General features: G+C 40.6%; 1 protein-coding gene across 8 annotated transcripts; it reads left to right on the forward strand.

The window, feature by feature from the left end:
- Positions 1–520: 520 nt before the first annotated feature.
- On the forward strand, positions 521–11,826 carry LOC100274011 (uncharacterized). Of its 8 annotated transcripts, none has more exons than XM_023302428.2 (14): positions 521–1,126; positions 2,441–2,840; positions 3,059–3,394; positions 3,496–4,114; positions 4,205–4,376; positions 5,345–5,708; positions 6,177–6,287; positions 8,247–8,601; positions 8,983–9,202; positions 9,574–9,795; positions 10,349–10,963; positions 11,058–11,137; positions 11,212–11,299; positions 11,395–11,826. In XM_023302428.2, the coding sequence occupies exons 1-11, from the start codon at positions 621–623 to the stop codon at positions 10,500–10,502; spliced, it is 3,459 nt and encodes a 1,152-aa protein (XP_023158196.1). In that variant the 5' UTR covers positions 521–620; the 3' UTR covers positions 10,503–10,963; positions 11,058–11,137; positions 11,212–11,299; positions 11,395–11,826. The 8 variants fall into 8 exon arrangements, with proteins under 8 accessions (XP_023158196.1, XP_020408764.1, XP_008681521.1 ...); XM_020553175.3 differs by having other exon boundaries at positions 4,208–4,376; XM_008683299.4 differs by having other exon boundaries at positions 11,058–11,299.
- Positions 11,827–12,483: the final 657 nt, after the last annotated feature.

A 12,483-nucleotide genomic window follows, 5' to 3' on the forward strand; every position in this document is an offset into this window, starting at 1 on the left:
TAGCCTTATAGGAAGAACCATTGCACAAAGAGTGAATATAGGAGAGAATCTTATTAATGTGACTGCATAAGAGCAACTCCAAAAGAAAATGGAAAAAAATTCCTTAAAAACTGATTATGAGGGACATACACAAACATTTACAGGTGTGAAACAAGGTGATCCTCCAACAATTCCCTCAAAATAAAAAACTAAAAACCAAACTAGGCCAAATTTTAAAAATTGCTGGGCCATTTCGCCTAAATTGCTGGTCCATTTCATTTCATGCATGTCGCTGGCACTTTTATTTGTGTTGCATGTCGCACAGACTCGCCCGTTGCGCAGGATTGGGGGAGAAATCTATTCACTCATATTTGCGGGATGCTTAGCTTCGTTTCTGGGACGCGGAAAATTATGGACAGTTATTGGAGTTCTGTTGGAGTAATAAAAACTGAGTTTCACCTTTAAACAAAAGTTTTGGGAGCTTTTGAGTCGTTACTTGGAAATGCTCTAATAGCATTTAGGGATAAAAATTTACAGGAAACGCTGCGCACAGTCTCATTGCTTATTCCCCCGCCACCCCCGCCCAAAAAAGAAAAAGAAAAAAAACACCCTCCCTTCTCCTTGCTTGTCAGCTCGCACCCATGGAACCCTCGTCGCCGGCCACCACGGCCACCTTCCCTGCTGCCGTAGAAGAACATGAGACGTACCCTCCCATGGTGTCATCCTCTCTATTCCCACTTTTCCCCTTCGCCGCCTCCACCTCCTCTGCTCCCCCCGCCGAATCCCAATGGCTTTCAAACCCTAGCTTCTCCTTCGATGCCTCCTCCCTGAACATCCCGGCTACCACCTCATCGTCGCTCCCGTCGCCGCAGAGCCACTCGTCCGATGAGGACACGCCGCTGCAGGCCGCTCCTGCGAAATACGAGCTGGTGCCTTCTTCGCCGTCCTCCGACGAGGAGAGGGGGTCGCGGAGGAAGAGAAGTGGGAGGAGGAAACGGAAGCGCGAGAAGGAGCGCTATGATGGGGCAGCGACATCGCGGAAGGCTGGGATTCGTGCCTGGGCTGGATTGGAGACGAAGCCAGCCAAGGATTACTATGTCGACGCGAAGGGCGACCATGATAACCTGGCTTTTGGATCCCTCTACAGGTCTGATCATGAAGTATTTGATGTAGCATGCCAATCCAATTGCTCGTAGTAAATCTATGTTGCTGCATTCATGTTTAATAATTTTGCTGTGCTATTAGTTTGTTGAAGTTGTTTATTCGTAGCGTGATGACTTGTGCAGAAATTTTAGTGTGAATCAAAGGTCTCAGCATCAGTATTATTTCAAAATGTCACACTAAGCAGAGACCTGCTCCAGGCTAACCAAGTTGTCTGAAATCCTAGGCCTAGTTATTTGTACACAAGATTCTAAAATATTCTCCACTAAACCCAGAATATATGTTGCTAAATGCAGGGTTGGATTAGCATTTTGAATATATTTATGTGTTAACCATGGTTCATTCTATGCAACCTTTGCCCATTCTGTACTTGTATTTGATACATCTAGAATGTTCTAATATCAGACTATTCCAAAGGCTAGTGAATCAACATAATAGTATGATGCACCGTGTCTTGATCGTCGGTAACACTACAACATGTTTATATGAAGTAACTGAGCTTCAAATTGTACCACAGCACAATATTATACGAATACTGTAAACTATGTTTAAATTACTCCCTCCAAGCAAATACTTGAGGTTTTGGGCAATGGCACAGACTCCATACATAGCTTTCACCACTATTTTCTATTAAAGTATAAATGGACTTGTAAAAAAAATTTGATCTTCAAAAGTTTGAACTAGATACTTAAAAGTTATTTGTAGTCAACGTTTTGAAACTTTGATTCAAACCTTCTCAAAACATCGAGTATGGGCAAACTATAGGGAGTACTGCAACAATTGATTTGACCAACCTTAACACTAATGTATAATTAGCTATTGTTTTCTATAGATGTCAGAAAATAGCATAAATTTAGCTACTGACATAGTGACATTTCAGTTTTTTATATAGACCTGCTACTTTCTATCTCCAACTAATGCACTGAATTCTCATTTCTAGTCTATTTTAACACAAAGTAGGCGTTACAATCTTCAAAAAATCACTATATCATTGAACCCCATTTGGTTGAGAAATATGCATTGCCATAGTTGGAATTGTTAGCACCAATGAGGGCAAATGTATAGCATGAATTCCAATAAAGCATGCAATATTTTGACTATCACCAAGCTACAAAAGTTTGTGTATTCATTTCATGGCTTGGTTAGAATATCATTACTTACCTATGACTAATAACTATTACTGGATCTTAAATCTTCTGTAATTCTGTTTCAGTCTTGTTTACTTGGACTTGTTTTGTCAGCACATCTTAACATGCTGTTCCCTGAAAAGTGAAATCTAACACCTCAAGGACATATGCAGAATGGATGTTGCACGCTACAGATCCCAGAATATGATGGAGGCATTTGGTTTAAATCATCTGAGGTTTGGTTCATCACATATTGATTTGGATTCAGACTTGGATGGAATGGATAACAAAGTAAGAGCTGGAGGCCGTTACTATTCTGCAAAAAATGCAGTTTCTGAAAGAAATAAAGGTTTCAAACATCTGAAAATATTTAAGGGAAACACCTCTGTAATGCTCGCTGAAGATTTTGTCCCATTTGGTACACAATCACTTCCTTTGAAAAGCACAACTGTGGAACAAGAGCTAGAGGAGTCTTGGGAAGATGAAATACTTCGCCGGACTAGGGAATTCAATAAGATGTCTCGTGAACGCCCTCACGATGAAAAAGTTTGGCTGGCTTTCGCTCAATTTCAGGTACCATGAATTTCTATGGTTTTATTTGTGATGTTTCTTTGAAGAAGCTATGCTTATTCTGCCCTAGTGCTCCATTGTCAGTTATTTTGCTCATTTCGTTCTGGGACAAATAGTTTGCTCTTACAAATGATTTTTACAATTTTGACACACCACTAGAGTTTTGTTTCAGTCATCATTTCACATTTCTGTTCTGTATTATCTCTGCCACTGAACTACAGGACAAAGTTGCTAGCACTCAGCCACAAAAGGCTGCTCGTTTACAAACTACCGAAAGGAAAATTAGCATATTGGAGAAAGCTGTGGAGCTCAATCCAGATAGTGAGGAATTATTGCTTTGCCTTCTGAAGTCATATGGCAAGAGGGACAACACTGAGACTCTATTGACTAAATGGGAGCAAATACTTACGAAGCACCCAGATAGCTCTACGTTGTGGAAACAGTATCTGCTTCTGTGCCAAGGGGAATTCTCCAGATTCAAAGTTTCTGAAATTCGGAAGTCCTACGTGTATGCTGTACAGGCTCTATCTGCAGCTTGCACCAAGTTATGTAGGCAGGTTATACTTCAATGCTTCTCTGTAAATTACTTTGTCTGTTTCCCATACCCCTATGAACTACGAAACATTGCTAACGCCTTTTCTTTTTCTTTTCCATACAGGATAATAAAAGCATGGATTCCAAATCTTCATCCTTAGTTCAACTAGAAGTGGGGTTGGTGGATATATTTGTTAATCTGTGCCGATTTGAGTGGCAGACAGGACATCGGGAACTAGCAACTGGGCTATTTCAGGCGCAGATGGAGTTTAGCTTATTTGCCCCTCCTTTGTATCTGACAACAAGCAGTAAGCAAAGGCTCTTTGAACACTTCTGGAACAGTGGTGGTGCCAGAATTGGGGAAGATGGAGCTCTTGGATGGTCTGAATGGTTAGCAAAAGACGAGGAGAGTAGACAAAAGTTGTCTATGCAAGAAAATTCACAAGAGACTGAAACAGGAGGCTGGAGTGGTTGGTTTGATCCTTCTCTGGGTAATACTGAGACAAATGATTTATCAAACAAATCACTGGAACCATCATTGACCGATGGAAATGATGCTGAAGACCTTGATGCTGAGGACTCACCAGCACAAGATGATGTTGAATCCTTGCTGAAAAAGCTTGGTATCGATGTAGATGCAGAGTCCAATAGTGAAGTTAAAGACGCAGAAACCTGGAATAGATGGGCCTCAATGGAGCTGTCACGGGACAATCAGCAATGGATGCCTCTTCATGAAAATTATGGTAATTGGAGTTTGTCCCAATTATTACTAGGTTTTTGTTTGTTTGAAGTTAACTTAATGCTAACACTGGATTTTTTTTTCTTGGTAAAAGTAGGATCAATTCATTGTGGTGATGCTCCATCTGGGGAAGACAATGACCAGCTTTCCAGAGTAATTTTGTTTGAGGATGTAACTGAGTTCTTGTTTTCTCTATCTTCAGAGGAGGCCCGCTTTTCTCTGATGTGCCAATTTATTGATTTTTATGGTGGCAAAATCTCAAGATGGTATTCTTCTTACTTTCTTATAAGCTATGATCATCCGCTTCACACAAGAAGAAATTAGTCAAGAATATATCGTATGGCTCTTTTTTCGCATAACATGGTGCATATCTTGTGCATGTAGCGAAATGGCCTCAAGCGTAATGGTTAAGGCTTCCGAGTAGCACCTCCAGGTCCCGGGTTCGATCCCCCTCGGGGGCGAATTTCGGGCTTGGTTAAAAAAAATCTCCTCGCTGTATCCCGCCTGCTCCCGGGTTACGTCCTGCGCGTCATCCTCCGGCTGGGCTGTTGCAGAGTGGGCGGTGACGGCCCGCTAGTGATGGAGGGCTAGGGTTCGGGATTTTTCTCGGCCGGGACCATGTTTTTGGTCTCTTCTTAATACAATACCGGGAGGGCGGTCTTTCTCTCCCCGACCGAGTTTATCTTGTGCATGTAGCTTAGTTTTTGTTGTCGAAACTAATTCCTTAAAAACCATGGTGATATGCTTTCAGCCATTTTTTATGGGCAGCCTATATGTGCAAAAGGAATTGAACTTGCCATCTGGCAATTTGGTGAGGCTTATGCCTCTATATACTACCCTGGCATGGGTCCTCTTTGAATTGAAATTGGATGCTTGTATTCTTAAATTGGCCCAGTTCTTTTTACATACTCCCATTTTTAGTTCATGGTCCTAAAAATTCATAGAATGTGATGGTATCCCTAGTTGCTACGACATGACAGTATATTATCTAATACCGGGATCTATTTGTTGGTCCCTACTAATTATTTTGGTCATGTCATGTGCTGGATTATTTGTTATGTAAATTTGGAAAATGCCACACTTTGTTACTGCTGTTTGTTTTAACTCTTTGCAAACTTATGGCATCTAAAGTAGTGACATACAGAGCCAACAACTGTCTATGTAATATTTCCTCACTTATGAACTTTGATATTATTATTGGTAAGTGAATTCGCCAACAATTCTTAAATTCCAGGACATCAACAAACAGTCCAAGTTGGCTCGATCGAATATTGAGCTTAGAGAATATTACAGATGACATCCTGGAAGATCTAGGTGCTGTATCTGACGTTGTAAACAAGAACCAAAGTTCATATAGTTGTAAATATAAATTGGAATCATTACTGGGAAGCATGTGTGACCTTTCACAAAGGCCGGGCCTGATGAAATTTCTCAAAAATGCGATACTGCTTCTGCTTGGTGTTTTCCCTCGTAATCATATCCTGGAGGAAGCTGTTCTTGTTACTACCCAAATGTTTACTCCTCAAGAGAACTCTTCCTCCATTCAAACTAATGCATCACGGGCTTTGGCCAAAAGTATGTTGAAGAAAGACCGACAGGTATTATTTGTTCTTTTTTCTTTCTTTTTTGCATTGCTTTGTTGAGGAGCGACATACTGAAAATCAGGTGGTAGTGCCTAATTGCGCAGTTAGTTAGCTACAGAAGACAATAGAGCGCCGTCTTGTCATCTTCAACCAGCTTATTGATTTGATTAGTTTGTCATTTGGTATTGTTAATTGTAATCTGCATCACTTGATGGACTGAACACATCATGCACCTGTGGAACTCAAAATAAGCAATGCATTTAGAGATTTGTGATAGAATTCCATCTTTCATCTTTAAAATTTAACTGTAAATAATTCTCTAGGTGCACCTTTCCAATTCTACACATGTTTTTAGTTCTGAAAAGAGAACTTGCACTTACCCAGTAAAAACTGAACCAACATGCTTTGATCAGGATAATTTCACATGAACCCAATAATGGATGATTGATGTAAACGTTTTTACCATAATTGTTTGTTTGGCAGGATTTTTTGCTTTGTGGGATATATGGACGAACTGAGGCAATGAATGGGAACATTGAACAAGCAAGGAAGATATTTGACATGGCACTGTTATCAACTGAAGCAACTTCTGAGGTAAAACTATGAATTATTATATCTGTTTTTAATAAAACTCACATGGTTACTTGCATTTACTCTCCACTGAATTTGCAGTCTTAATTTGCAACGCTGCTGGTTTTGAATAGTTTGTTTCTTGGATGCATGTTTACAAGCATGGGTTGCTGTTGCTAAGGGTTTTCTCATTTTGTCAGGGTAACAACTCTGTGCTCAGATGAGAACATTATGGCTCCTTTCAGTCCAAAATAGATGTTGCTTTAGGAATTTTCTTTTGTTTTGTGAATTGATGCCATTCTAGATTTAACGGTAACTTCTTTTAACACCAAAAGACGTTCATTAGCGGTAGTATTGTAGAGTTTATTGCTAGTTGTATTTGGGAGATGGTATACACTCAACATTGGCAAGCTATCTAAAAATAAAATAAAACACTGGCTCATTCGTTGTTTTCTTTTATGGAGCTAACTTGTAATTTTGACTGGAGGAAGACAAAGTAGTTTAAGTATTTTGACGATAGCTTATTGTATGCTCTCTTGAATAGTCCCTCTGTTCAAACGTATAGATCACTTGAGTTTTGTCCTAAGTCTAACTTATCAACTTTGACCAAGTTATTTGAAAAATATATTACCACCTACAAATTCAAATAAATGCACTATCAAAACATATTTCATGGACGATGCAATGCTGTTATTGTAGATGTATTTTTCTATGAACTTGGTCAAAGTTAAATAAGTTTTGTCTTGGGACAAAGCTGAAGTCGACTATAGTTTGGAGCAGAGTGAATAATTCTCTTTAAGGAGGTAATGCTGTTGTCAAATTGTCAGCTTTATCAGCAACACTATTATTTTGGTTACAGATGTCACTAGCTTCATGGTCATATCCAAGGTTATTAAAACGACGAAACGTTGAAACGCTCATGGGTGGAGTTTTAACTTTTAAACGGTTTAAACAAAGTTTAAACGTAGTTTTAAACAACATAGAGAAATTTCAATATATAATAATTTCAGACAATAACATAAAGTCAAATACCAAACAACCAACATAAGTTCACATAATAATATTGTGCAAAATAAAGTGGAATGCAATGTCCACAACCACAAGCACACATGTGTTACTCAAGCACTCAATAACCATCATCCAAATCATCTAAACCAACATCATCCGTGCTAAAATCAGCCATTTCTCCTCCAATCTATTCTGCAATAATGGAATGCATGTTCAGAACACAGCACTTCAATCCTTCAGCAAGCGAGCAACAGGCAAGCTGTTCGCTTGAGCAACTGCTGAAGTGCTGAAGCAACAGCAAGCGAGCAACATCAACTGAATGCAATGCTGTTCGCTTGAGCAATGAGCATACCAGATATATTAAACGTCGTCTGATGGGGATAGTGCTTGAGCATACCAGATAGTGCTGGAGCAAGCGAGCAGGCGGACTGGCCCTGCTTGGCGGGTGGCGGACGTCCCTGTTGTGGCCTTGTGGGGGCGGCGGATGGGCGGACGCGGACAGGGATGGCGCTGCCTGGCACAGGCGATGGCGGCCTGGACTCCTGGAGGCGCCGCGGCGGCTGCACCAGATGGGCGTGGGCGGACAGGGACAGGGACGGCGCGGACTGGAGGCACCGCGGCGGCTACAGCGGACTGGACGGACTGGGCAGGCGGAATCCCTATTCCCTAATTGGGCTGGCCGCTGGGCCAAAATTTGCTGGCGGAAGTAAAACGCCCGAAACGCGGCGTTTAACGCTATTTTGCGTTTAAACGTCAAAACGTGACGTTTAAACGTCGTAAAACGACGTTTTACGCGCAAGTGTTAAACGTTTTAGCGTTTCGGTGTTCTGGCAGCGTTTTATAGTTTAAACGTCGTTTAAACGACGTTTTAACGTCGTTTTAATAAGCATGGTCATATCCTTTTATTTTAAGTAGAATAAACTAATTGTGCCTTAATCTCATTTATGATTCATGGTCATTGCCTTTGCTGGGCAGGATCTTAGGAAGAAGGTTCCCATCCTTTATCTTTGGTACGCCGAGATGGAGATTACAGTGTCCGCTTCAAGAAACAACTCTGACTCAATGCATCGTGCAGTTTACATCCTATCCTGCTTAGGGAGCAATCTAAAATATTCTCCTTTTGTTGGCCCTATTTCAAGGCTTCAGGTCTTGAGGGCTCGCCAAGGGTTTAAAGAGCAGATTAGAAGCTCACGATCTGCATTTTCCTGTGGTGCTATAAACAAAGAATCAGTTGCTCTGATCTGCTCAGCTTCTTTGTTCGAAAGCATGACAACAGGCTGTTACTCGGGTCTTGAAGTGATAGAGGAGACTTTTCCAATGACATTTTCAGGTCTAGCATCTTATTTTGATAGATTTCAGTGGCATTATTTTAAGCTTCTATTTGGCTATTGTATATGACAACATGATTTGTTTATATGCATGAACTAAATCTAATCCCTCTTGTACTGGTTTGACTTAGTCAGAGTCAGGACTCGGGATTATCTTGTTGCATTGCACTCTAGCACTCATATTTGTAAATTCAGTGTTGCTGTTGCACTATTCATTTAGAGTACTATATGTCATTGATAATGTCTGCTCTTGTTATTTTCACCTTTACATCCTTTACTTTTTCGGTTGCTTCACAATGTCTGTGAACTGCAATTTGTTCTCTTTCCCCGAAATTTTCAATTGGTAAATGATCTTATATTAATTGTATATCTATTCTGTTCAGAGAGCAATAATTTGGAGTGTGAGGATTTGTGGGTGTACTACATCAAAATGCTTCAAAAAAATCTTAACCAATTGAATCTATCAAGGGTCTGGCCAAGCATATCACGCGGAGTGCACAAATATCCCTACAATCCAAAATCATATTCAGCGACGTTAACCCTGAGTTATCTTTACAGTGTATCCAACAATCTCCGTCTCACACTCGACAAATGTAGTCAAAGGTGAAACTTCCACCTTTTTTCCATTATAATTCTCTTCCAAGTCCATTTCCAGCTGCATATTGTTCTCTTTCTTTTGAAGAAACCTACTGTCACCATTAACTTGCCTCATGTTACCACTTTCAAGAAGTGTTTTTGTTTCGGAAATGATAATATTGCAAATAAAGGTGAATATGATCCTCCTTTTCACAAAAGTTCTTTATTTCTAAGTTCAAACTTCTTTTCTCTATGCAGCTTTTGTCAATGCATAACCTTGTTTTCTGTATGCAGTTTTCATGGGTGGTATATGCATTTTCTTCCACTAAATATCTTGAAGCTACACATTGTTGTATAACTACCTATTGACTCTGCTTTTTTTAATTTGAATGCAACAGGGACCCTTCTGTAATCACCTTGCTCTTTGCTTTGTCCTTTGAATGGGGTAAAGCTGGATCTGACAATAGAATACACAGCCTGTTTGAGAGAGCTCTAGCTGATGATAAGTTGCAGAAGTCTGTCCTATTGTGGCGCTGTTATCTAGCCTATGAGGCAGAAATAGTCTGCAACTCTTCTGCAGCACGGCGTGTGTTCTTCAGAGCTATACATGCCTGTCCATGGTATAATGCTGACATGTTTGATGTTGGTGTGGTTTTGTCTCCCTTGCAGCCTTCTCCTAAACGTTGTTCTGTAGTCAATTGAATAAAAAACAAGTTATTTGTTATGAAAATTGATCTACAATTTCTCCTGATACCGGACCATGAAAAGTTAATCTTGTTAGAGGATGATATTTCCTTTTCAGCTGTTGATATCTACTTAAGGGCAACCTTCTCTTTCAATATGGTTCCTGTATAAGAAAAAAATGCAGTCACTATTAATTTATGTATGTACTCATAACACCTGAACAGCTTATGAACTGTTTGCTAGGGACATCTTGCAGATTTTTTATTCCTTCCCATGTGATTGTAAAAAGTGTTTTGAGGACATCAAGTGCATTTTAGTTTCATCACGTTTACAAATTCTTTTGACATTTGTCATTATCTTATATTAACTAATCCTTTATCAGTATTTTTTGTTATGGTAAGATTTGAATGATAGTTGGGTCCTTCTGTCGTTGCTCATTTTAGTTTCTACTACCTATTCCTGATCAATTGTAGCACTTCAAATTTTCAGGTCTAAAAGATTATGGCTTGATGGTTTCCAAAAGTTGGGCTCTGTTCTGACATTGAAGGAGTTGTCAGATCTCCAGGAAGTGATGCGTGACAAGGAATTAAACATCCGCACTGACATCTATGAGATACTCCTAGAAGAAGAAACAAATACATGATTCTGGTTTGTGTGAAGATCCCGAAACTGCCCCGCATGACATGCTCTGCAGTTATAAGTTTCCAAAGGTTCATGAAATATTGGTTCTGCATTGCTGTTTTGTGGCCTATAAGCATCGAACTCTGAAGTCTCAATCAAGAACCTGCTATCTATCATCAAATAAGATGGATGGGAAGTACAATGGGCATGCCTTGGATTGACAATCTTGCCAAATATGACCATGTTTTACTATTTTTGTTCTTTCAAGATGGACCTTGTTGGCTGCCGTTCTGAATATCTCACATGATTCATTATCGGTATATAGATAGAAGTGGCTTCAGTGGGCCCTTCAACTGCACGATAAGATCAATGTTAGGAAGGCCTATTACAAATTCCTGTACGGAAATCATGCCACGAACAAAACCGAAACATCAAAAGCAGCATATATTTTTGTTTGACTATCAGTAAAGCAACTGCAGCCAGGCAAGCATTCATGCTAAATGCTATCTGAAGCAAGCGTGTTTTTCTAGTTTATTTATTGTACATTTTTGTTCTCATGGATCTTCTGGTGAAACAGGTTAGGGGATCCTGCAGTGTGCTTGAGTGTCCAAACAAAAAGGCTTCGAATGTATAGCTTCACCTGGCGTTTTGTTGAAGGTAGAAGGGGACACGTTCCTGCACCCTACACTAGCTTGCTGTACTAAACATTTACTGTGGTTTGTTTTTTAAAGGTCCCCAAAGTTATGGACTTTAAGATGCTGGTATATACTGGCTGGGAGCACAGATAAGAGAAGTAGCAGCACTGACATGACGGCCTCAGTAAGTAATAATGTTAGTTTTCATTCGCTGAGGATGGGTATTATTGCTAGCTGTGTTTTGTTTGTGCATACTGTATTGACTGTTCATTTCTCGAGGATTCGAGCCATCTGTTGTTCATGTGTGCAGTGTGCTTGTGCATACTGTATTGAGTGTTCATTTCTGGAGGAATCAAGCCATCTGTTTATGTGTGCTAGCTGGATAAAGCGCTGCTTGATGTACCTACAGGGATATGGCCACATGGCTATGTACGCCATAGGTCAACCTGCATTACAGGGTTGTTAATGTATCTCATCCTGGGTTGCGCCTTGATAATGTGACAGGCACGAAATGGTAGTGTAATTTGATTTAAGTAGTTGAGTTTTGTAGAAACACAGTTCCTGGCACGATGGTTTGTTGAGTGCATGACAGCATGAGACACCAAGCTCAGGGATGCAGGCATCCTCATGAAATTATGAAACCACGCTGCTGTGGTAGCTGGTATGTTGGACAAAGTTCCGAGGCTGCAGCTTATGTACGTCCAATTTAAATCCAGTGGAGTTTTAGCGTCTTATTAAACTAGATAAGAGAAGGCAGAAGCCAACGCGAGGGTGTATTTACATCCGTAGCTACTAATCTACCATGGTTATACCTAACAGCAGGCATCGCAACCTAAAAAAAGGAAAAATAGAGAAAGGAAATGGTAATGGTTGATGGTATGACAGCAATCATCTTGTTCTAATGATGGTTATGGTGCCGTTTCCTCTCGTCCTGATCTTGGTCAGGCTAACGACTGCCTTGCCGGACAGACTCAGGCCGTGAGCCGACACGGCGGGGCCGAACGCGAACGGGCCAACGGGGTGCCGAACTGGTCTTGCCGGTCTCTTGAGGATTCTCTGGTTGACGTCGTCCAGCGTCGTCATGCGGCCGTCGTCTAACCCCAGCGGCTTGACGACTGCAAAGGGGTACAGCACTCCGACACCTCTCTTCTCGTCCTCCCCTGAAACATGTTCGAACGCATGCTCCCCTGAAACATGTTCGAATGCATGCTTTTTAATAGCGAACGTAAAAAATGACTAGTCACCGAATTTCATAAACTCTAGGCTTATTTGTGTGCAGCAGGAATTGTAATGTAAGCTGTATGTATTGAAAGCCAAACGTTAGAGTGACAAATAAACCGAAGCCTGCGCAGAAATGAGACATGAGCA

This window comes from Zea mays, chromosome 5 (assembly GCF_902167145.1).
Source record: "Zea mays cultivar B73 chromosome 5, Zm-B73-REFERENCE-NAM-5.0, whole genome shotgun sequence".
NCBI lineage: Eukaryota > Viridiplantae > Streptophyta > Magnoliopsida > Poales > Poaceae > Zea > Zea mays.

What these genes read in the sequence shown, in the direction of transcription:
- LOC100274011 (XM_008683299.4), top strand. Translation starts at nt 621, where the DNA reads ATGGAACCCTCGTCGCCGGCCACCACGGCCACCTTCCCTGCTGCCGTA. An exon ending in TGTTGAAGAAAGACCGACAG is followed by an intron (nt 5,709 to 6,176) that starts GTATTATTTGTT and finishes TTTGTTTGGCAG; the next exon opens with GATTTTTTGCTTTGTGGGAT. An exon ending in TTTTCCAATGACATTTTCAG is followed by an intron (nt 8,602 to 8,982) that starts GTCTAGCATCTT and finishes TATTCTGTTCAG; the next exon opens with AGAGCAATAATTTGGAGTGT.